Genomic DNA, 24,782 nt, shown 5'->3' on the forward strand with positions numbered 1-24,782 from the left:
AGCACCTACAAGGAAGTTTGTCTATTTATGTTAATGGCTTTTTTTTAGAAAATGTGGAGCATTCTTATTGAATGACACTTGTAGTTAAATGTCAAGCCTATTCCCTGCTGTATGATGTTCATGTTATTTGTGTAGATTCAGTGACATTGTGTTTTCCTATACCAAATTTTCTAGGTTAAGGAGCTCATCTGTAGTGCTTGAGCCTCTTCAGTAAATTCTTCTACAGCAGCCACCTGCAGAGGCAAGCGACTGAAATCATACTAGGCCTCTGTACGTGAAATATAAGTCTCCAAATCTCTAAGAGGTCACAACTTCCGTGTGAAGAAAATGAAAAACTGAGAAAAATGATTATGTTCTCTCCATGTCCGTTAAGATGCCAAGAATCTCTCCTCAATCCATGGTGATCCACTGAACTCGCAAATCCAGATTGTTTCCCCATGTTTATTTAGTCTTTCAGTGCTACTGAATTACTGGCTTTTGCCTCAGTAACAATCATTCTATTTGATTTTGCACCTCTTCTGCTAATTGCACTCCTCTGCTCCTCTGATATTTGCTGCTTTCTGAGAGTACTTCATGTTGCTGTTACAGTGAAACCCCTATTTTAGGTTTTCATGCTGTCCAGATGTAAAAAACGCTAAATTGAGGAAAATGCGAAATCGAGGAAAACGTTAAGACCCCCAAAATACAAATATGTAATTGGCAAAAATTATTAAAAATCACAATCTTCTCCAATACATTGTATAAAATCTATATAACTGAATGAAATTAAATGTACAATACAATGTTTCTAATTTAATTTGTGGTAATGAATTTCATCACTTCTTAAAAAATCACAGATGTGTCGCAACAAATGAAAACTTAGAAAAAAGTTGAAATTGGTATCTGGGTACAAGGTAATCAAGCAAGTTTCCGACTACGAGCACAAATTATATGTCAAAACAAGTGTTTTTTAGAGATCTTTCCTTTGCACTCACCTAGGAAAAAGTCAAAATTGGTGAACATGGTGAATTAAACTGAAAATATCACAGCAGCTAAGTCATTAAACCATAAGCATAAATGTAGACATCTGCTTAATGACAAACTTTGTCTTTGTTATGAGCCATGCATCATATGCTTGCCATTGTCAAAATGTTATTTTAGGCTCAGTGAGAGAAAGAGAGACTTGAAAAAATTAGTTCACTTCCCCAATTGACGTTACAAGCTTATTAGAAGTCGGCTCAGTGAATTTCTCTAAGCTGTGTAAAATGTAAATTTAAAAGAAAGATCAGGTGCTACAGCTTTGCTTCATGTATTGTATCACTGTTGCCAATCTTTATGATCAACAGTGTGTGGTGCAAACTATGTATGTGTGTAGTGTGAGTAGCTGTCGTGACTGTATCGTATCAGATTTGAACACCAAAGTCTTTAAAGCGTGCTATTGCAAAACCCTTGTTCTGTTTCGCGTGACATTTCTGCCATGCAGATGATCTGGATGAAAAGTACATTTTCAGCACTTTACAGAATGCTTTCACCCCTACGTGAACTCCCATGGTTGAAGGGCCTCTCCTCCTCTCTACGCATCCAGCAGGTGAGCTCGTATTGTGTGTATTAGTGTGGTGTGGTGGCTGCGCTGGCTGTTGGGTGACGTAATAAGTCGCCAGCCGATAAGAGCTCACTAGCTGGAAATGGTCGACATTTCCTTGATTCTGACCGAGCGTATTCTTTGAGAATCAGTGTTTGAACTTAAAAGGTTGATGATTGATGTTGTTGCTGAATACAGTATATTGGAAATGCAAATAAAAAGATGAGGCTGAGTTATAAGCGGCACAAGAAGAGGGAGCAGCTGGGCCCCTTGGTCATTCATTGACTCAGTCCGGAGCACTTCGTGTCGATTAATTTGTTTCCCCATAGCTGCCACAAACTAGCAGTAGTCGTATCATAACTGCATGGAGAAGCTAAACATTGCAAGTTGTATTGGCAACACCGGTTGTGGATTATGTCAACATTTCCCATCTCACATCTCCCCTGTCTGCAACAGCATAAAATATTCCTTTAACTCCGTAACCACTCATGGTGCGAGCCATCTATCTTTTGTGCCACTTGTAATTCGTTCAGTCAAATCAAATGTCAATAGGAAGAAAACAGGATGAAACCAAGCAAGACGTCAAGAACAATGTAGGATCGAGGTAAACCTTACTAGGAAGAAAAGTAAAATGTGGTAATTTTTTGTGTTGCCTTTATGGGTTTTTCACAGGTGCTATGAATTTGTGGTGTAGAATTGTGAAAAAAGGAAAATCGATGTTCCACTGTATTTACATCCTGATGTTCAGAAAAGTTTCAACTGACATCATGGGAAACAGTGTTCCCAACATGATTTAGGGTGTGGTCTTAACATCATATTTCAGTGTTGATAACCCTTCCTAAAATCCAAATTGAACTCAAGCAAGAGAAATCTAACCATCATTAATGGTGCATCATTAAAGGAGACACCTGTATGTGTACAGATCAGGTGGATCTCTCACTTGAAAAGCTACAGAAACGCCTGTCACTGTCTCAGTTTCAAGAAATTGTGCACACATTGCATCATTCTCTTATGTCACATTTAATATATGTGAAACCTCTCCCTCATTGCTATGTTTCCTTATAAGGCTATGTCTGGAGACTTGAAATAACATTCCTGGCCTGGGTGTGGCCCCTACCTCCCTACCCCATTTCCCAGTCACTCATTTAAGGGGATGTGGGCTCTAAGGTGAAAATAGTAATTTCTTAATTTGAATTTTTTTCGCAATTGTGTGGGTGCATTACCCTAGCAGAAGAAAAGCCTCTAAACTATTCTTCCAAATTCTTTCAAACAACCTGAAGTAGTCTTCCTCCAGTACAGAAATCCATTGTCACTGTCTTATGATCTTCTTCTGTGGTTTTGACAATGTGTTCACTTGAAGCAGAGAAAGTGTACGCTGGTGTTTTCACACACTCCTTCCAATTTTTCTTTTTCTTGTAAGAGCATCTGTGAGAAGATTCAGACACATTACTACCACATTGTCGGTTGCTCAGATTTGTGTAGTTGCATTTCTTGACCAGTTATGATGATAAACATTAACTTTGTGTGGACTGAAATTACAAATTTTCACCTTCAAGAGTATTTATTTAATGTTTCATTGTGTGAAAGCAAAGAAAGTCCAAAGTAGTAGGGGGACAGTAATTCCCAAATGCCAAATGCAATTGTTCATGGCATTCACCCACACTCAAAAGCACTTCGAAATCACATTGTTAAACTTCTACTGTATCCATGGCTAACATGAATACCTAATAGCGCTTCTCATACTTACACACTATTGAATCTTGTATCAGTGGAATAGAATGCTACCACATATATTTCTTGGAAGTGTGACAATATACCAGAACCAAGTCATTCTCAAAAGGAGTTCCCTGCATCTGTGACATCCACTGTCTAAACCATACAATTCTCTTGGGTCAAGCCAAAAAGCAGTATCTTTGTGATCTTAGGCTCTCATGGCTGAGTTCAGGTTTGGTGAAACCCGATTCCCTGTGCTGGGAATTGTTTTTCCCGGCCAATGCTCTCTGATCATAAACATTGTTTGTGTTTCAGCAACCACTGTGTGTTCTATCAGGGTTTCAGCTGCTCTAGATCACAAGGAGAATATAAACCTCAATTAAGAAATAAGGAAAAAAGAAAGATAAAACACCTAACCTCAAATTGTGCTATGTGCTGAAGGGGTGGGCAGCTATTGAGGTGAAACGGTCATCAACCAGCTACCTCAGTTGCACAAGGCAGGTGGGCTCTGGGTGGTATTCTGTATTGTTAGCTGCTTTTGGGATCACCATGGTGAACTCATTACACAGAAATGTCCCCAATAGGATCAGAAAAGAGATCCGTATTGACTGCTGTGAGCTTCAGCTCAGAAAAGATGGCCAGTAACAGGATGGGAATGTGTGTCAGAATGTATTCCAGATAATTAAGAGAAAGGGTATTAGTTTGGAAAATAATCACTTTTCTATGAACGTAAGAGGTACAACACTTAGCTAGTATACTGTTTGAGAAACAGAAAACCATTGGTAGAAACAACTATGGCTTGTGAAGCTGACCATATACGCTGAGTTGATGGAGTCATGGAATAGCAATATGCACATATATGGATGTTGGTAGTATCACATACACAATGTAAAAAAGGGCAGTGCATTGGCGGAGTTAGGGACCGATGACCGTAGCAGTCTGGTCCCTTTAATCCCACAAACCAAACCAAACCAAACCATTGGCGGAGTTGTCATTTGCACTCAGGTGATTCGTGTGAAAAGGTGTCTGAAGTGATTATGGCCGCACAATGGGAATGAACAGACTTTAAACATGGAATGATAGTTGTAGTTAAATGCATGGGAAGTGCCATTTTGGAAATCATAAGGGAATTCAGTATTTTGGGATCCACAGTGTCAAGAGTCTGCCGAGAATACCAAATTTCAGGCATTACCACACACCACAGACAGTGCAGTAGCCACCTGCCTTCACTTAATGACAGAGAATTGCAGTGTTTGCTTAGAGTTGTCAATGCTAAGCAACACTGCATGAAATAAATGCAGAAATCAATGTGGGAAGAATGACAGATGTATCCATTTGGACAGTTTGGCTAAATTGGCATTAATGGCCTGTGGCACAGACAATGGATGCGAGTGCTTTTGCTACAGCACAACATCACCTGCAGTGCCTCTCTTGGTCTCATGACCATATTATTTGGATCCTAGATGACTGGAAAACTATGGCCTGGTCAAGTGAGTCCTGATTTCAGTTGCTAAGAGCCGATTATGGTAGGATTTGAGGGTAACACAGACCCCAAAAGCCATGGACCCAAGTAGTCAACAAGGCTCCGTGCAAGCTGGTGGTGGCTCCACAATGATGTGGGCTGTGCTTACACGGAGTGGACTGGTTCCTCTGTTCCTACTGAACTGATCATTGACCAGATATGGTTATATTCGGCTTCTTGGAAAACATTTGCAGCTATTCAGGGAATTCATGTTCCCATGACAATGTGCCATGTCACTGGGCCACAATTGTTCATGGCTGGTTTGAAGAACTTTGTGGACAGTTCAAGTGAATGATGTGGCTACACAGTTTGCTTGACTTGAATCCCATCAAACATATGTGAGACATAATTGAGAGGTCAGTTTGTGCAGAGAATCGTGTGCCAGCAACACTTTCGCAATTATGAATAGCTTTAGAGTCAGCATGGCTCAATACTGCTGCAGGAGACTTCCAGCAACTTGTTCAGTCCATGCCATGTTGAGTTTCTGCACTATGCTGGGCAAAAAGAGTTCTAATACAATTTTAAGAGGTATCCCATGACTTTTGTCATCTCATTGTATAAGGGGAGTGAAATGCAAACAAGATAGATGGAAAAAGTAATTAAACTGCTTATTGTTTCAAAAGTATGTGCCATAACTGTTAACACTTTATCCCTCTGTGAGACAAGATGGCCAGTGCCTTCATGGAAAAATGTTTACCTTGCCTACTGAACCATGGTTGTACCCAGCCGTGCACCTCTTCATCCAGAGCAAATCAGTGGCCACAGATGTCTTTCTTCAGGAGTACAAAAGTATGGAAAGATCAGGATTATATGCAGGATATGTAAGGACTTCCCAGTGAAATTCCTATAGTGTAGTCTAAATGACCGTGGTGACATGTGGGTCTGCCTGTATTTGCGGCCATCAGTTTGCTTTAGTACAGTCATGGTTCAGTAGGCAATCACTAACATTTTTTCATGAAGGCATTGACCCTCTTCTGTCAATTGCTAGGTAAATGTGTTAAAAGTTAAAATATTGAACAGTTTAATTACTTTTTTCCATCTGCACTGTTTTCATTTCACTACTCATTATATATTACTAGCCGTTTCCCATGGCTTCACTCCTGTATGTGTTCAACATACATCTGCTTCCCCCCCCCCCCCCTCCCCTCCTCTCTTAACCCCTTGTGTTCACCTATTCCTTGCCCAGCCCCTCTAACCACCTCATCCTCTCACCTCTATCTGTCCATTACCTACTCCCCACTCTGTCGGTTTCTTCATTTCCTTTTCCACACCATCTCGTCATTCCCCTCTCTCTGAACATACAGTATCTTCCTATCTCTCCTCCTCCTCCTCTTCCTTCTCCACCTCCATCTCCATCTACATCTACCCTCCGCCCCTTCCACCTCCACCTGCCTCCTCACTGCCTGTCTCATCCTCCCCCCCCCTTCTACCAATCTTCTCCTCTCCCCCCTCTGCCAATCTTCTCCTCTCCCCCCTCTGCCAATCTTCTCCTCCCCCCTCTCCCAATCTTCTCTTCCACTTTTCTTTCTACATCTCTTCCCCCCCCCCTCTTCCTTTGTCTGCCCATCTCCTCCTCCCCTCTCTGTACAACTCTTCCTCTGCCTTCCTTTCCCCTCCCCCACCTCTCTCTCTCCCCCCCTCCCTCTCCCACTCCCCCTCTCCCTCCCTCCCTCCCTGTCCATCCCCTACTCCCCCCTCTCTGTCCACATCATTCTTCCCCCCTCTCTCCCTATCCATTGCTGTCTGCCCCTTCTACCTGTCCATTCCATCTATGTTCATCTCAACCTTGCCACCACCCATGCCATTCTGTATGTGTAGCTCTACTCCCACAAAACACCTGTCGTCCGTGGTAGCCTACACGCCGGGGGCTTGACAAATGGTTTTGCCCCAACGATAGGCTGTCCTGCAATGCAGGTTGATGAAGTACGCTGCTATTATTCCCACACAAAATACGTGTCCTACAGGGCAGCCTATATGGGAAGGGAGGAGGGGGACACTTTTGCCTCTTTGTCCACTGCTATTGAGCTAAGACATTATAAACCCCGCAGTGCTAAATATGTATTGGAATTGGATGTACTTTATAATTTCCTGCCTCCTCCCCCCCTGTCAATCTCTTCCTTCCCTCCTCCTCCTCCTCCTCCTCCTCCTCCTCCTCCTCCTCCTCCTCCCCCTCCCTCTCTCTGTCCCTTTCCTCCTCCCTCTCTCTCTGTCCATCCCTCCTTTCCCTATTTCCTCAAACCCTTTTGCCCTCTATCTCCTCGTCCCCCCTTTCCCCCATCAACGTTTAACACAAGAATAATAGACACTGAGTAAAACAATCAGATCAGTGTCTCCCTAAATGCACCATCACAAGAGACCTAAAGAATTATTAATATTAATATCTTAACATTGAAAATTGAAATAGCGAATTTTGATGTTAATTATAGAAGGAGACCAGTGAAACATGCAGTCGAAGGTGCTTTGGTATAGAAATGCACACAAAAAATTGTGTGTATGTTGACATTAAGAGAGGTAAAAGAAAGGAGACGTACGCACATGTAAAAAGTTTTCCTCTGTGTCTCACACTGCTATGAACTTCTGTCCTGCGTAATGATTAGGGGCTATGGTAGAAATTACGCTTGTAAGTAACAATGGTTCATAAAATCTCATTCTAGGGATGTTCATATTTAAATGTTGTGGATACTCCAGTTGCAGTAACACACACACATATCGCATTACTTTTAGTTCCTTTTGTCTGAAGGCAAATGGAACTAACTTTCTTGTTCATTGCTCTGCATTACCACAGAATTTGAAATAAGTTCCTAACATTCAGTTCCTAACATTCCCTTAGTATATGGAAACTATATTTGTTGTAGGCTATGCCTTGAAGAATACTAATGGGTGGGACTGAAAGACAAACAGTTAGACAGAGACAATTGTTACTTAGACACAGTAATATTGCCAGCCAGATGAAAACAGATAGACAGAAAAAAGTTAACTTTTATTGTTTCAAAAATAATTGCCATAACTTTTAATACATTTATCTCAATGTGAGAGAAAATGATCAATGACTTCATGAGAAAATGTTTGTAGTTGCCTGTTGAACTGTGATTGTACCCAGGGATGCTCCTCTTTGTGCGAAGCAAATCGACGGCCACATATGTTTTTCTTTAGGGCTCCAAAAATATGGAAATTTTGTGGGGAGAGATCAAGACTGTATAGAGGATCTGTAATGGCTTCCAAGTGAAACTTCTGCAGCGTAATAAAAACAACCTGCCATCCAAATGGTTGATTCATATGTTGCCATGGTTGTTGAGAGTATGCTACAGAAGTTTCATTGGGAAGCCCTTATACATCCTCCATACAGTCCTAATCTCTTCTCATGATTTACACCTTTTTGGAGCTCTGTAGAAAGATACTTCATTGCCTTTAATTTGCTTCAGATGAAGAGCTTTAAACCTGAATACAATCTTTGTGTTTAAGCCTTCATACTCCACTGCTACTGTCTGTCACTCACACTGTCTGCTTCTGTCTTTTTTTTCCAGTGCCACCTCTCCACTATACTTCAGCAGCTCAAAAATGTTTTACTGTAATTTCGGGCCAAAATGTGCCATCGCTTATACCTAAGTATTAAAGTTTGTTGGACTGGGAGGGTCCAGACCTCCTAAACCAATGTATGGTCTTTTCTGTATTTTTCATTTCCACATCTCCTCTCTCTATTGCTCACACTGCTTCTATCTCCATCCATCTCTCATTCTCTTTTACTGCCACTGTCTCTTACTGACCATTAATATCTCCTCTCTCTTTGGCTCCCAGTGCTGTTGTCTTCAGCCATTCATCTCTCTCTCTCTCTCTCTCTCTCTCTCTCTCTCTCTCTCTCTCTCTCTCTCTCTCTCTCTCCCCCCCCTCCCCCTCTCCCCCCCTCCCCCTCCCCCCTTTTCTCTTTCCCTCCCAATGACACTGTATCCTTTCTTTTCCATCACATCATTGCCTCTCTGCTGCTTTCTCTCAGCACAAAGAAGTGTGAATATGTTTGCATGCCAGAATTTTTGGTGAGGGAAGGCAGAATGGGGATCGAGGCAGCTGGTTCCCCATTCTTCTGTCAAAGTCATTTAAAGAGGAACATATTCATTTGCTTAGTGCTCCAATGCATTTTTTCGCTGGTTGCCTTCTTTACTCTCCTACAGCGAGGTGTGCTGCTTAAATAAAACATATTTTATAGGTCAGTAAAGTTTTGACAACTTATTCTTTGTCACATATAAACAACAAACAAGTATGCATAATATAAGGTTAACACAAAATCATTTGCCTTACATTTGTACTGAATACTTTGCTCATCAATCACAATCAAAAAACACCTGGCTTATGATTTTTACGAGGAGTATAAAAAAACTGGAATTATTTTTTAAAAGCTATATATTTTCAAACTGTTTACAAAACAGTCTTATCCTCTTTAAAAAACTCTCCATTATAATTAATACATGTGCCCCACTACTGCTTCCACTGTTTGAAAGATTTTTTGTAGTCATATTTAGAAACGGCTTACAACTCCTCCCTCGTGTTTTCCTTGATGTCTTCAGTGTGGTCAAATGGATGTCCTCTCATGCCCTTTTTCATGCGTGGGAATAAGAAAAAGTCGCATGGAGATATAGGTCAGGTGAGTAAGGTGCATCAACTGAACCGTGCCATTTTTAGCCAAAAACTGTCTAACAGAGATGGCTGTGTGTGCATATGATGTTGTGGTGGAAGAACCAGTCTCCTGTATGCCACAAATCAGCTCCTTTTGGACTAACATTGTTGCACAATCTCCTTAAAATTTTCAAATAAAAGATTTGATTAATGGTCTGACTTGGGGAGCAGTTTTTATTCAATATTTTCGTCGATTTGGATAGTTGCTGGATGTCCAGAATGAGGTTTGTCATCAATCAACATGTCACCATTTTTAAATCGAGCAAACCACTCGTACACTCGAGTTTTTCCCATAGTGTTATCTTGGTAAACTGTTTTCAACATTAAAACAGTTTCAGCAGAATTTTTACCGAGTAGAAAACAAAATTTCACAGGTGAACATTGTTCACTTTATCTTGCCACCATAAAAACCAAAACATGTACAAAACAGCGCTAGCAAAAACAATCACTGCAGATAAAGAGAACAAGCCAGGTTGACAACACAGGCGGTGCTGAGCTGGCAGTGAGTTGCACTACACACGCCTAGTGGCAGAAATGCATACTACACAAGCTCTGACTGCAGCAATGTTTTTTTTTTGTCACTGCAATACCTTGTGTGGGTATATTTGCACAGATGTGAAGTGCCCATTACACAGAGACAGCTCAACATAAAATTTTATTGGTGAAATGTTGACTTAGAGCTCTTGCCTTGTGTTCACTACATTGCTTAAAACTACACTTATGCCTCATACCAGATAATACACTCCTGGAAATGGAAAAAAGAACACATTGACACCAGTGTGTCAGACCCTCCATACTTGCTCCGGACACTGCGAGAGGGCTGTACAAGCAATGATCACATGCACGGCACAGCGCACACACCAGGAACCGCGGTGTTGGCCGTCGAATGGCGCTAGTTGCGCAGCATTTGTGCACCGCTGCCGTCAGTGTCAGCCAGTTTGCCGTGGCATACGGAGCTCCATCGCAGTCTTTAACACTGGTAGCATGCCGCGACAGCGTGGACGTGAACCGTATGTGCAGTTGACGGACTTTGAGCGAGGGCGTATAGTGGGCATGCGGGAGGCTGGGTGGATGTACCGCCGAATTGCTCAACACGTGGGGCGTGAGGTCTCCACAGTACATCGATGTTGTCGCCAGTGGTCGGCGGAAGGTGCACGTGCCCGTCGACCTGGGACCGGACCGCAGCGATGCACGGATGCACGCCAAGACTGTAGGATCCTACGCAGTGCCGTAGGGGACCGCACCACCACTTCCCAGCAAATTAGGGACACTGTTGCTCCTGGGGCATCGGCGAGGGCCATTCGCAACCGTCTCCATGAAGCTGGGCCACGGTCCCGCACACCGTTAGGCCGTCTTCCGCTCACGCCCCAACATCGTGCAGCCCGCCTCCAGTGGTGTCGCGACAGGCGTGAATGGAGGGACGAATGGAGACGTGTCGTCTTCAGCGATGAGAGTCGCTTCTGCCTTGGTGCCAATGATGGTCGTATGCGTGTTTGGCGCCGTGCAGGTGAGCGCCACAATCAGGACTGCATACGACCGAGGCACACAGGGCCAACACCCGGCATCATGGTGTGGGGAGCGATCTCCTACACTGGCCGTACACCACTGGTGATCGTTGAGGGGACACTGAATTGTGCACGGTACATCCAAATCGTCATCGAACCCATCGTTCTGCCATTCCTAGACCGGCAAGGGAACTTGCTGTTCCAACAGGACAATGCACGTCCGCATGTATCCCGTGCCACCCAACGTGCTCTAGAAGGTGTAAGTCAACTACCCTGGCCAGCAAGATCTCCGGATCTGTCCCCCATTGAGCATGTTTGGGACTGGATGAAGCGTCGTCTCACGCGGTCTGCACGTCCAGCACGAACGCTGGTCCAACTGAGGCGCCAGGTGGAAATGGCATGGCAAGCCGTTCCACAGGACTACATCCAGCATCTCTACGATCGTCTCCATGGGAGAATAGCAGCCTGCATTGCTGCGAAAGGTGGATATACACTGTACTAGTGCCGACATTGTGCATGCTCTGTTGCCTGTGTCTATGTGCCTGTGGTTCTGTCAGTGTGATCATGTGATGTATCTGACCCCAGGAATGTGTCAATAAAGTTTCCCCTTCCTGGGACAATGAATTCACGGTGTTCTTATTTCAATTTCCAGGAGTGAATTATGTGCATATGTTTGCTTGGTGTGTACTGTAACTTTGAACCTCCGGATACTGATATCATAAAAAGTTTCAAGGTTCCCCGAGAACATCATCTTTAGAACAAACTTATGATAAAAATATCAATGATTTGCTATGAACAGAAATTATATAAGTGGCCAGCCGCATAATTAATACTGGGTGGCTACAAAGTACAGCTACTCATGGAGATCCAGTTTGGGTTGTAATAATCTTATGGCAATGAAACTCGGTAGACGTGCTAATGCATTAATGCCAAACCAATTGAAGCTGGAAAAAAACTAATTCCTATTGCGGTCAATAGGTGCGAATCTGACCCTGTACACTATTTGTATGATGGTATGGCATCCACGCTGTCATTTGACGAGCCATAATGTAAGTGAACAATATGACTATCAAGATGAGAGACTGTGTGCTATTAGTAAAAATGTTTTATGTGAATGACAGCAATTACAGTGGTGCATTCAGAGATTATTGCCAACTGAAACATTTGAGGAGAGATCTGACATCTTTAATATTTTAAAGAAGACATGAATGAAGTTCGAAATCACAGTTGAGTGTGGTGTGATACCTGGACGCTTTAACACCAGAGGTTTTCCAGATGTATAGCATGCAAGATCACTGGATCAAATTCGATGTGACTTTTGGCTCTGGGGATATCTAAAAGAACGCATTTGCCATGGGCAAGTTCGGTCTCTATGTGATCTGGAGGCCAGCACACAGGAACGTGTTCAGATTCCACTGGAATTGCTGCAAGCAAATGTTGGTCACATCATTTTATGGATCCAGCATCTAGTCGATGTCTCCGATGGTTGCATTGAATAAATTATGTAAGTGGCAGGCAATAATAAAATCAGTGTTATGCCTTTATCACTTGTTTGACCTTTGTTGCCCACATTCTGTTGCTAATCCATTACACATGGAAACAAGTCTATATATCTTTCTTGCATTTACAGATTTGCACCTAGTGGCTAATACTGGAACTACGAGGGCAGTTCAATAAGTAATGCAACACTTTTTTTTTTCTCGGCCAATTTTGGTTGAAAAAAACGGAAATTTCTTGTGGAATATTTTCAAACATTCCCGCTTCGTCTCGTATAGTTTCATTGACTTCCGACAGGTGGCAGCGCTGTACGGAGCTGTTAAAATGGCGTCTGTAACGGATGTGCATTGCAAACAACGGGCAGTGATCGAGTTTCTTTTGGCGGAAAACCAGGGCATCTCAGATATTCATAGGCGCTTGCAGAATGTCTACGGTGATCTGGCAGTGGACAAAAGCATGGTGAGTCGTTAGGCAAAGCGTGTGTCATCATCGCCGCAAGGTCAAGCAAGACCGTCTGATCTCCCGCGTGCGGGCCGGCCGTGCACAGCTGTGACTCCCGCAATGGCGGAGCGTGCGAACACACTCGTTCGAGATGATCGACGGATCACCATCAAACAACTCAGTGCTCAACTTGACATCTCTGTTGGTAGTGCTGTCACAATTGTTCACCAGTTGGGATATTCAAAGGTTTGTTCCCGCTGGGTCCCTCGTTGTCTAAGCGAACACCATAAAGAGCAAAGGAGAACCATCTGTGCGGAATTGCTTGCTCGTCATGTGGCTGAGGGTGACAATTTCTTGTCAAAGATTGTTACAGACGATGAAACATGGGTTCATCACTTCGAACCTGAAACAAAACGGCAATCAATGGAGTGGCGCCACACCCACTCCCCTAACGAGAAAAAGTTTAAAGCCATACCCTCAGCCGGTAAAGTCATGGTTACAGTCTTCTGCGACGCTGAAGGGGTTATTCTGTTCGATGTCCTTCCCCATGGTCAAACGATCAACTCTGAAGTGTATTGTGCTACTATTCAAAAATTGAAGAAACGACTTCAGCGTGTTCGTAGGCACAAAACTCTGAACGAACTTCTCCTTCTTCATGACAACGCAAGACCTCACACAAGTCTTCGCACCCGAGAGGAGCTCACAAAACTTCAGTCGACTGTTCTTCCTCATGCACCCTACAGCCCCGATCTCGCACCGTCGGATTTCCATATGTTTGGCCCAATGAAGGACGCAATCCGTGGGTGGCACTACGTGGATGATGAAGAAGTTATTGATGCAGTACGACGTTGGCTCCGACATCGACCAGTGGAATGGTACCGTGCAGGCATACAGGCCCTCATTTCAAGGTGGCGTAAGGCCGTAGCATTGAATGGAAATTAAGTTGAAAAATAGTGTTGTGTAGCTAAAAGATTGGGGAATAACCTGGTGTATTTCAATGCTGAATAAAACAACACCTGTTTCAGAAAAAAAATGTGTTGCATTACTTATTGAACTGCCCTCGTAAAATTGGTTCAACATTAACACATTAGCACATCTATAAAGTTTCACTGCCATATGATAATTACAGCCACACTGAACCTCTGTGAGTAGTTACACTGTAAGTATAACCATTCAGTATTTTAGAGACCCAAAAATCGTGATTTTTCCGGGTGTATCTTGATAATGGGTCCATATTTTCAAAAATGGAAGAATGGAATTTCTAGATGAATATCTAAAGAACGTACAGTTAAAATGAGAACCATTTGCTATAGTTAGTTATTTAGATAATAGTGACCCATGGTGTAAAAACAGATAAAAACTGAGTTTTGCTGTGTCCTACATAAGTACGGTAACTTTGAACATCTGGATCTCAGTAATGTATGATGATAGTGAAAAAATATCATCTTAAGAACATGTGATAAAAATTTCAACTATCTACCAATTTCAACTATCTACCAGGAGTAGAATTGATGGAAGTGGCCATTCCCACAATTGGTACTTCTCGTACCCAAAAGTCATGGTTTTTCAGCATTTTCTCAGGAATCACCCATGAACAAAAGTTGCTTTTATAAGCCGCCTAAGAGCTAATGCAAAAGTACCAACCATTTTGCTCCATTTGCCTGGGCTAGAGGAAGTGTATAATGTTTAAATTTTGACCCTGTACTGTAAGAAAGCTACAGTATGCCCATTCTTCTGATAGGTGTACAAATGGTTGCTGGGCTAAGGGCTATCCAGAACACTTGACCCCTTATCGCAGTGACCGATAGAACACAAGGTATGACCCCCTGAAAATTCACATTTTCATGTGCGGCATTTTGGAAATTGTACTGTGCAAGGACAGTGAAGGCATTAACCATCTTGTCTCACAGTCGGATAAATGTATTTGCAGCTGTGGCATTTGGTTTTTAAATAATAAACAGTTTACTTACTTTTTACCTGCCTCACTTTCATTTCATTGGCCCTTACAATGAGAATGTGCACATGGATAATGATAATTCTATTGTATCAGGCTACTTTCCATTACGAATGTGGGTGCACTCAGTGACAATGATCTGATTTATAAGTGAAAGAGCACAGCAGTCAGTTGTCTTTTTTTTTTTTGCCTAGCCATTATCACCATTATCAGTGCTAAAAAATACAAGAAGTACATGGTCAGGTGATACTATAAAAAGTTACTGCTCGTGGCATAATCCATATATCTTATACATTAGATTACATACCACTATTTTCTAGCCTCAATGCATGTCAGTTTCCTGTTGTCTGGGCATCAGTCACAGTTCTTTGAATACTACTGTATAATGAAGGTAGGCTGTGTGGAGAACACATCGATTGGCTGTATGGCGTCCTCTATATGAGCTACATAATATATAACACTCAATGGAAAGCAGCAAAAAACTTCAAATTTACATGGGAATTACATAAAATAAAATACCGTAAAACTCACTGAAAACGGAATTGGCTGGGACTACAATAATTTTCCAAATTGGACAAGTTTCTAGATTACACAAAACTCATTGAGCTACATAAAATTTGACAGGTATCATGCTCCTAGAAGCGGCTATTCAGCAGACTTTCCTCCCTCAGCATCACTATATCGGCATATTCTTCGATATCAGTAAGGCGTACGATACTACTTGGAAATACTGTATTCTCGCACAACTGCATCATTGGGGCTTTCATGGCCACTTCCCCATTTTTATTCGGTCTTTCCTGTCTCAGCATTTTTTTCGGACCCAAGTTGGTCACACACTGTGTGATCAATTTGAGCAGGAGCATGGTGTCCCCCAGGGCAGTGTTTTAAGTGTTACCCTCTTTGCAATAGCCATCAGCGGTATAACATCTATGGTATGGAGTCCAGTACAGTGCTCCAGTGTTGCAATGATGAGCCGTCAGTTGCAACTTACAGTGCAGTGGTTAGAGGAGTGGGCTGCCAAGACAGGTTTTCATTTTTCTGCCGATAAGTGTGTATGTGTTCACTTTAATCGTTCTCGTCATCCTTTTAATGTGCTTGCCTTGCATATGGGGGACACTATCCTTCATTTTAGAGAGGCAGTGCAGTTTGTGGGCCATATTTTTGACTCCAGATTGTCATGGTTGCCACACCTGCAAGACTTGAAAGCCGGAACCCTGGAGGCACTGAACGTCCTCAAGTGCCTCAGCCACAGGTCTTGGGGAGTGGACAGGGTGTCTCCCCTCCAGTTTTATTGGGCTTTTGTGCATTCGTGGCTGGACTACGGGTGCACAGCGGTCAGCAAGACCCTCTTATTTGCGGATCCTTGATGCTGTCCACCATACAGGTATTCGGCTGGCCACGGGTGCTTATCGAACCAGTCCCATACGCAGCCTCTGTGCTGAGGCCGGGGAACTGCCACTTACCATCCGGCAGCAGCTTCTCCTGGTACACCAGATGTGTAAGTTTCTTGCATCTCCAACCTCACCTGCTAACCATATTGTTGCTCATTTTCCTCTGGACTGTCTTTTTTCCCCACCGTTCCCGAGCCACGATGCCGTTTGGAATCTGTGTTCGTGTGCTCGGTGTGGAGCCCATATGGCCCCAAATCTGGGGTTTTAACCACTTACCACCCTGGTTACTGGAGAGGCTCAGAGTGATTTTAGATTTGGTGCAGTACAAGAGAGATTGCACTCACATTCAAGTGTCATTATAGGTGATTAGTGATGCAGTCTTTTATTCTTAGTGTTGAAGAAGCCAAAAGTGTGTTTGCTCTTGCACAGTCAGTTTCTGTCCTGGATACACATGGTCAGCTTACCGCTCTCCTGACCATATGTCAGTTTACAAGACTGGAGCCTCTACTTCTCAATCAGGTAGCTCCTCAGGTTGTCTGAGTGCACTCCACTTGTCAACAGCGGCAGAACAGATGGTCACTCATGCAAGTGCTAGCCCAGCCCGACAACACTTAACTTCAGTGATCTGATGAGAACCAGTGTTACTACTGCTGCAAGGCCATTGGCCCATGTCTTTCTTCAGGTCACCAAATATGTGAAAATCACTTAGTGAAAGACCTGGGCTGTACAGAGGATGTTGCAGTGTTTGAAAGTTTCTTAAGAAAAAACTTTTAAAGCTAGCACTTTACACACATACTGTATAGGCAGTCGATAATTGAGTTGGGGGAGAAACAACAGGAAAGTCTTCCAGATTACGTGCTATGCTGTCACATATGTTTTCTCTTTGTCATACTTTCTACAAAGCTGCACACACACAGCCAGCACTGTCTCAATTAGAAGCTACCATGATAATGAACTCTGTAGTTTGATGCAGAAAGGAACACGAAAATAATAGTGGGTAGTAACAACCAACCAGGACAAGTCTATGCATGATGTGTCTAAAAAGTTCGGTGAATGGTGTCATATCTGAATGGCAATTTGGCACATGTGCGCTTGCGTGCGCATGGGTATTGAGAGACTTGAGGAGAATCGATACAAGGCATGCACTGCATGAGGCCAGTTGAACATAATCATTGTCAGAGAAGTGCCATAGTGCAATGGAGCAACTTTTAAACATCAAGTTCTGCTACCAGTCAGGGAAAACTGCAGCAGAGACATGGGATGTTGGTTCAGTTGTACGGGAGGGAAACTGTGAGCAGAAAATGTGTTTACAGATGGTTTAAATGCTTCTGCGAAGGGAAGGAAACAACTAAGACTGAGCCACGTTCAGGTTGGCCATTGACAAGCAGAACCCCAGAAAAGATCGAGAAAGTGTGACAAATGCTGGCACAATATCGCCGATGGACTCTGAGGTTGAATGCAGAGGAATTGGGCATTAGCGAGGACATGGTGCACACTATTATCTGTAATGATTTGTGTAAGTGGGAGATCTGCTCCCAGTTTGTACTTCATGAGCTCACAGACGAGCAGCAAGCAAAACGGATGGGAACTTCTGCTGATTTCCTTTCCATGTGTGACCAGGATCCATTGCTTCTGAACACCATCGTCATGAGAGATGAGACCTGGTGCTATCAGTTCAATCCGGAATCAAAAAGGCAATCAATGTCATTGTGTTCACAATCTTCCCCGTGACCAAATAAAAGCTGTCTGCAAAAATGCAAGGTGGAAATACTGTTGATTGCCTTCTTCGACAACAATGGCATCATCCACAAGGAATTTGTTCCTGCAGGTCAAACCATTAATGCTGCATTTTACCAGTCCGTTTTGAACTGATTGCTACAGTGTATCTGGCGGGTTCAGCCAAAGTTCACACAGGACTGGAAAATGGATGCTGCTCCATGACAATGACCCTGCACACTGCGTGATCCCTGCGCACCAATTCCCGGCACAGAAGATGGTAACTGTTCTTGAACACCCTCTGTACCCCCTGATCTGACTCCTGCGGCCTTCTTCCTGTTTCCCCACTTGAAGGCAGCCATGAAAGGTGAACGTTGTGCAGATGTGAATGCGATCTAAGATTGTGTGACAGCTATTCTGCAGTCGATTGCACAGGAAGCCTTTGCTGATAGTTTCCAGAAGCTGTACGAACATTGTCAAAAGTATGTTTTAGCATGTGGTGACTATTTTGAAGGGCCATAAAGAACATTTGTTTGTATCTGTTGTTTTATTTGTTGTCTGATAGCATTAACAAAACATTTTAGACACACCACGTAAGTTGTATTATTGAGTTACCAATGATTTTCTCCAGCAGTGTGTGTGTGTGTGTGTGTGTGAGAGAGAGAGAGAGAGAGAGAGAGAGAGAGAGAGAGAGAGAGAGAGAGAGAGAGAGAGAGAGAGATAAGGTGGTGTAGGGGATGACAGAGTTTACATTTCACTTTGATTGTTGATGCTCTGTTGTAAAGCATGTGTCTTCTGTCTAAAAAGGAGGAACAGGAAAACAGTAAAACAGGAGATTAAATCTTTAGAAAGGAAAGAGGTACTGCGAAATGGAAAATTTATAGTAGTTAAAACCAAAGTGGAAAAAAATTACATCTATCTATTTAAGAGCTTATGCTTGTTCCTTCACAAAATTTTATAGGATGTTTGTCAATGGTAATGGCAAAACAGGTGTAAAATTACTTCATGCCCATTCACTTATGCATAAACAATCTTTGGTCTAAATGTGATGTCCTGTTAGGATTGGGCTATGGTCATCACATTCTAGTGGCTCTTTTTTACAGTTGAAAAACCTATATGTCAAAGGACAAGGTCCTGTATGGAGGTTAATTAGAATTACCTCATATTGTTAGAGAATGGAGGCATGTCATAATTGTTTTATTCTCCCTACAACCAGCTCGCCCACTTCCTATCTATGGCTAACAGCCCTTCTCAAGAATGGCATTACTGTATGCAGGATAATAGTGCATTCAGATGTCACACTTTTCTCCACAAGCCAGTTCAACTGCTCTGTCTACCATCTCATTACTGTGGTTTCTAATGTGTGTTAGTAAGCAGCATTATGGTAGCTGTTTACACTGATTTGAGGGGAAAAGTTGTTCTGATGTCTTAGACAGATGGGTTCATTTGCTATATAGTCCAAAAATGCCCAGAGAATCAGAACTGATGAGGAGCTTCAGTGCTCAGTCACATCTGATCAAGAGTGAAGAAGGGGGATTTTTTTCTTTTAAGCTATTAGGGAAACTTGATTGTTGATCAATCCAAATAATAATTAGTCTACAGCAACTAGACTAGGCATAGTTGTAAAGTTTATCACTAGTATGTTGAGATGCTCATGTAGTATGTTATTACGAGGTGTGTGTGAAAAGTCCATGCAAAGCCTGAGAGATGCACCACTGATGCCAATCGAGGTCATGTTTAGTTAGTAGCATCTTTGGAAAGAACGCACACCAAGTATCAGCCATATTGGTCTATTCCTTTGTGTTTGGCATTCGTGTGAATCAAGGAAGTCGAGTGATTGTCAAAAAATGGACGAAAAAGAATTTTGCGCGGTGATTACACATTACTTTATGAAAGGCAAAACGTCTCGGGAGACTAAAGAGAAGCTTGATAAACATTATTGTGACTCTGTACCTTTGATTAGAACAGTTTATAATTGGTTTCAAAATTTTCGGAGTGGCCATATGGACACAAGTGATGCTGAACATTCTTGACACCCTGTGGAGATTACGACTCCAGAAATCATTGATAAAAATCTATGATATGGTGATGAATGACAGAAGAGTTCATGTGTATGAGATTGCTAGTGCTGTGGGCATCTTGAATGAATGGGTACATAATATTTTGAATAAACATTTGGACATGAGAAAGCTATCTGCAAGATGGGATCCGCAATTGTTCACGCGTGCCCTAAAACGGCATCGTGTGAAGTGTTGCAAGGATGGTTTGCAGTTGTTCAGGAAGAATCTGCAGGACTTAAAGTATCATTTCGTCATTGTGGATGAAACATGGATACAGTACTATATTCCTGAGACCAAACAACAATCTAAACAATGTGTTACCAAGGCGACTGTCTTTCAGGATTCACAAGGGAAGTCCTCATTAACTGTCTGGAAAAGGGTAAAACTATTACAGGTGAATATTATTCATCATTATTGGACAGTTTGAAAACCGAGCTGCAAGAAAAACACCAGCGATTGGACTGCAGAAAAATCCTTTTCCATCACAACAATGCACCAGCACACACCTCAGCAGTTGTGGTCGCAAAATTAGTGGAAATAGGATTACAACTCATTTCACATCCCCCCTACTCTCCAGACTTGGCTCCCTCGGACTACTATTTGTTCCCCAATTTGAAGAAATGGCTGGCAGGACAAAAATTTTATTCAAACGAGGAGGTGATTGCAGAAACTAATAGCTATTTTGCAGTCTTGGACAAGTCCTATTATTCGGAAGGAATCAACAAATTAGAACAGAATTGGACGAAGTGTATAAGTCTAAAAGAGACAATGTCGAAAAATAAAAAAAGGTTTACCCCAAACATATAAGTATTTTTAATTTTTGCATGTACTTTTCCAATGCCCCTTGTATTGTTGTTGTCTGAGCACTTGGATATTTCACACTTGCTGTTACCCACAGCTATGCATGCATATCAGTAATTTTGTTATGATGATTTATGATAAGGAAGCTATTGTGCATGCAATAATATCAGCGGCTCTCACATGTCTGTCTGTCTGTCTGGGGGTTTTGTGTTTGTGGTATAATGCATAGGTGCCCTCCACCCCCTCCCTCCCCCCCCCCCTCCCCAGTCCTTCAACTAACCCATTGCACTACAACATGGCACATATACATTGTTGCTGCCGAGCTGTGCGTTTGATCGGGCACAAGCAATTGTGCACATCTATGCTTGTACTATTGAGGTAGCTGAACATTATACAGTGCATATATTATGCAACAAATTTAATAATTTTAGACATGGTTTATGTGCATTGATGTTAAAAAGTTGTCCTCCCCTCATTTTACACGAAATAGTCTGTGCTCTGCATGGTACAAGCTATCCGCATATCAAATTTCACATAAGTAGTTTAGTGGTTTCATTATGGAAAGATAACAGACAAACACACTTTCGCATTTATAAAACTTTAAATTGTGATATTTTTTTCTGTGATCTGATTTTGATGAAGTAATCCCTCTGTGTTTCCCCAAGCTATGCTCATATTTCCTGTAAAATCCCACGAAAATTTGTCTAGTAATTTTGGAAATTAGTGTATTCAGAGAGACAGACAGGATGGCCTTACAATTTTATAATTAGTATAGCTGAGGAGTAATAATAGTTTTTATCTATCACTTGTAAAACAAGTTAACAATAAATTACAAGCAGTAAATTAAATGTAATCGAGTGTGCATCCTGCTGTGTCAAGTATTTGAACTCCACTAGTTTTTAGTTGTGTACTCCCCAGCCACTGTCGTATGCCTGTCTTCTTCTGTAGTGTATCTGTCTTCTGACAGGTTTCAGCTGGAGACTCTCCAGTGCCCTGCTTAATTTGAGAGTTTCTCTTGTGTCTTATATAATTATTCCTTCATGTAACTTCTTTGTGGTAATATTATTCAGAAACTGTTGTTGCCTTGGAATAATTTGTTGCAGTTAAATAATGAAATAAAATATTTTACAAGTATCATTATTTTTTCTCCCTAATAAATTTTCAGTTGATGTTGGAACAGCAGCCGCGTTTGTTAAATATCAAATCATAAATTCCAAATTCTGTCTCTAGTAATTCTTAGGATTTTTTCAGACACTTAATAGTTTTACAGCTCATAAAATATTGTATTTATTTAAAAATTTGAAATTGTGTTGTATTGTATACCTCAGTATAAACACATCACTTTGAATTGAGCTGAATCTGATGTGAACTGAACAGGATGGTTCAGTGATTAAAACATAGGACTTCTATTTGTGTTCAAATGACATCCGGCCTTCCACATTTAGGTTTTCCATGGTTAAACTAAATCTAAAAAAGTAAATGCTGAGATAGTACCTTTGAAAAGGGCATGGCTGACTTCTTCCTCATTCTTCCCCAATTGTAGCTTGTGCCCAGTGTCTAAAGTCATCGATAGTACATGAAACGCTGATCATCATTTCTCTGGGGAAAGATACACATCGTCTAATTTTCAGTACACCATGATAATTATAACATTGTGGTCTTGTAACAAACCACTGGTTGATTATTACTGTAATTTTTTAGGCTGTTCCTTTGTAATTTATGGTAGCCTTTTTTCTTTACTTAGAAATGATAGTCTTGGTACAGATTTTGTCAACTACCTACTCTAAAACTTCTGCATTTATTTCAGAGAGACATATATTTGTTAAATAGTAGAGAAGTTGCTTCACTTAGTGCGTAAAGATAATGTGGTAAAGCTTGCTGGTTCCTTTTTTTTTTACAGAGGAATTGCATACAAAAAATGGACATTTTGAGTTTGTGCAAGAAATGGAACATTGGAAAGGAAACCTGGCAAATATAATAAAAGAAGCAACTGAGAGGAAGAGTTTAAGTGATTGGCTGGTTTCATTATCACCTATGATCTCCCAAAGGTAAACATTCTTGTGAGGCACTGCACTTTTTATAGTGTACTGTTATAGTACACTTGAAACATCATGGATATTGCAAAACTCATGCAGATAAAAATGGAATAATTATAAGGTTATTACTTACAATGCATGTAACAGTCAACCCCTCATTTCTACAGCAGATGTGGGGATTTGGGTCATTAAGAGACAACAAAGCCAGTTTAATTTTGTATTTGTAATATTTCATGGTTTTGTGTAACCTTTATGATGTGGCGATGTATAGTGACAGTAGTTCAGAGATGATAGTTGAAAAAGCTGGGAAGTTCACAATCATTGTTTATTCTTTGTAATTTACTGGTTGTCATAATGAAGTGTTTATCAAAGTAATAATAAAGATTTGGTTTTTGGGTTCGACTCAAATCCAGTTATTTCAGAGAATAGTGATCAGCTACAATGGCATAAAATTTTGCGAGTGACTGTGGTAAAAGCTGTGGGTATGCTTTATATAACTTGAGTGTGCCTTGAACACTATTTTAGATTGCCGTCTGTTATCTTAAGTGTCTCTTCTTGATGATTGTTGCCTTGCTATTCATTCTGGTGGTCCAGATCCTCCTTGCCACCATCATGCTCGAACATCCAACTCTTCTGGACTTTTTTTTCATCTTACAGGGAATGCTAAATGAAAGATCGCAACTTCAGCTCCGAGCTACGAAATGACGTTGAATGACCTCTCCTTTCAACTCTTCTATATTTTAAAGTTCATTACTTCTCATTAACATATGTTACAGTAACTCAAATAGGCTATATCAGTCATAACAGATATCAATCATTAAAACATGTCTGACTTAAAATTCATACAGTCAGTCAGTGGAATATTGGATGAAAATTCATTTCTCTTGATGATAATGTTAGCATTGTCAGTAGACTGTGTATTCTAAACAGCCATGACACATTCAGCTGGTGACATCATGTTGTAAATATTTGCATCCAGCTGAAAGATTCTGCACATTCACCCTCAACATACCTCGGCTCTCCCTCAATGACAGTGCCAAAATAAACCTGTGCAGACAACCTCTAATCTCAGCTTACTTATTTCTACCTTTTTTCCTCTATTGTGATCATCTTATGCTGGAAAGCCACCTTGATGCACTACATATTCCCACACTCAGTCTGAAGTTGTTGTGTACAGTTTTCTTAATTGTATACATTCTCAATGTTATAGTATATTTCTAACAGAGATGTTGTGTAGTGACTCTTAATTATACACATTATGCTTGTAATGCATATGCAATTTCCAAGAAAATATTTTTCCTTCAATTCAGTCGATCAAGATTACCGCAGCACTAAACTACTTTCTTTTACATTTGCAGGTATAATCGTGCTTTATCAAAGTTCTTAAAATTTGTTCATGTAGGCAGAATTATTTTTTGCTGGGGCCTGATGTAGTAATAACAGGACAGATTTGCTTTAAAATTTTCTAATGTCCACATCTTATGTTCTCATTGAATATTTTTAACACAGATCATGCAAACGTGTATTATGTTGTTTTCTAGATGCAACTTATATGGATTCCTTGTTATCTTTCATGAGTACTCACTAATATTTCAAATATTCCTGCATTAGTTCATATGCCAATGGAAAAGGTCTCCATGCCTCACAGCTAGGAATATTCTGATTACCTTAACTAGCATGGAAAACCTCTCCAGTTGCATAACAATTGTAACTGCAACCATTTGACTATATTATCAAATAATCATTTACCTCTCTTATGGGTAGAGAGTGTACAATCTTTCTTTCTTTATTTCTGTGGCTGCCCCATTTCAATCCCTACTAATAATGGTACAGGTTTTTTCTTTCGTAAATGCACCTGACCAACAGCGTCGCTCAGTCTTTTATGGATGTGTCTCCTGTCTTCAATCCATCCTTCCT

At 41.4% G+C, this 24,782-nt stretch overlaps 1 protein-coding gene across 1 annotated transcript in view; it reads left to right on the top strand.

Moving 5' to 3' along the window:
• Nucleotides 1-24,782, top strand: part of LOC124789327 (gem-associated protein 5) — a 366,866-nt gene that overhangs the window by 260,915 nt on the left and 81,169 nt on the right. The window contains exon 17 of the mRNA XM_047256646.1: nucleotides 22,730-22,877. Within this exon, the coding sequence (XP_047112602.1) occupies nucleotides 22,730-22,877 (148 nt within the window). The remainder of the gene's footprint in view (nucleotides 1-22,729; nucleotides 22,878-24,782) is intronic.

Source organism: Schistocerca piceifrons, chromosome 3, assembly GCF_021461385.2.
Source record: "Schistocerca piceifrons isolate TAMUIC-IGC-003096 chromosome 3, iqSchPice1.1, whole genome shotgun sequence".
NCBI lineage: Eukaryota > Metazoa > Arthropoda > Insecta > Orthoptera > Acrididae > Schistocerca > Schistocerca piceifrons.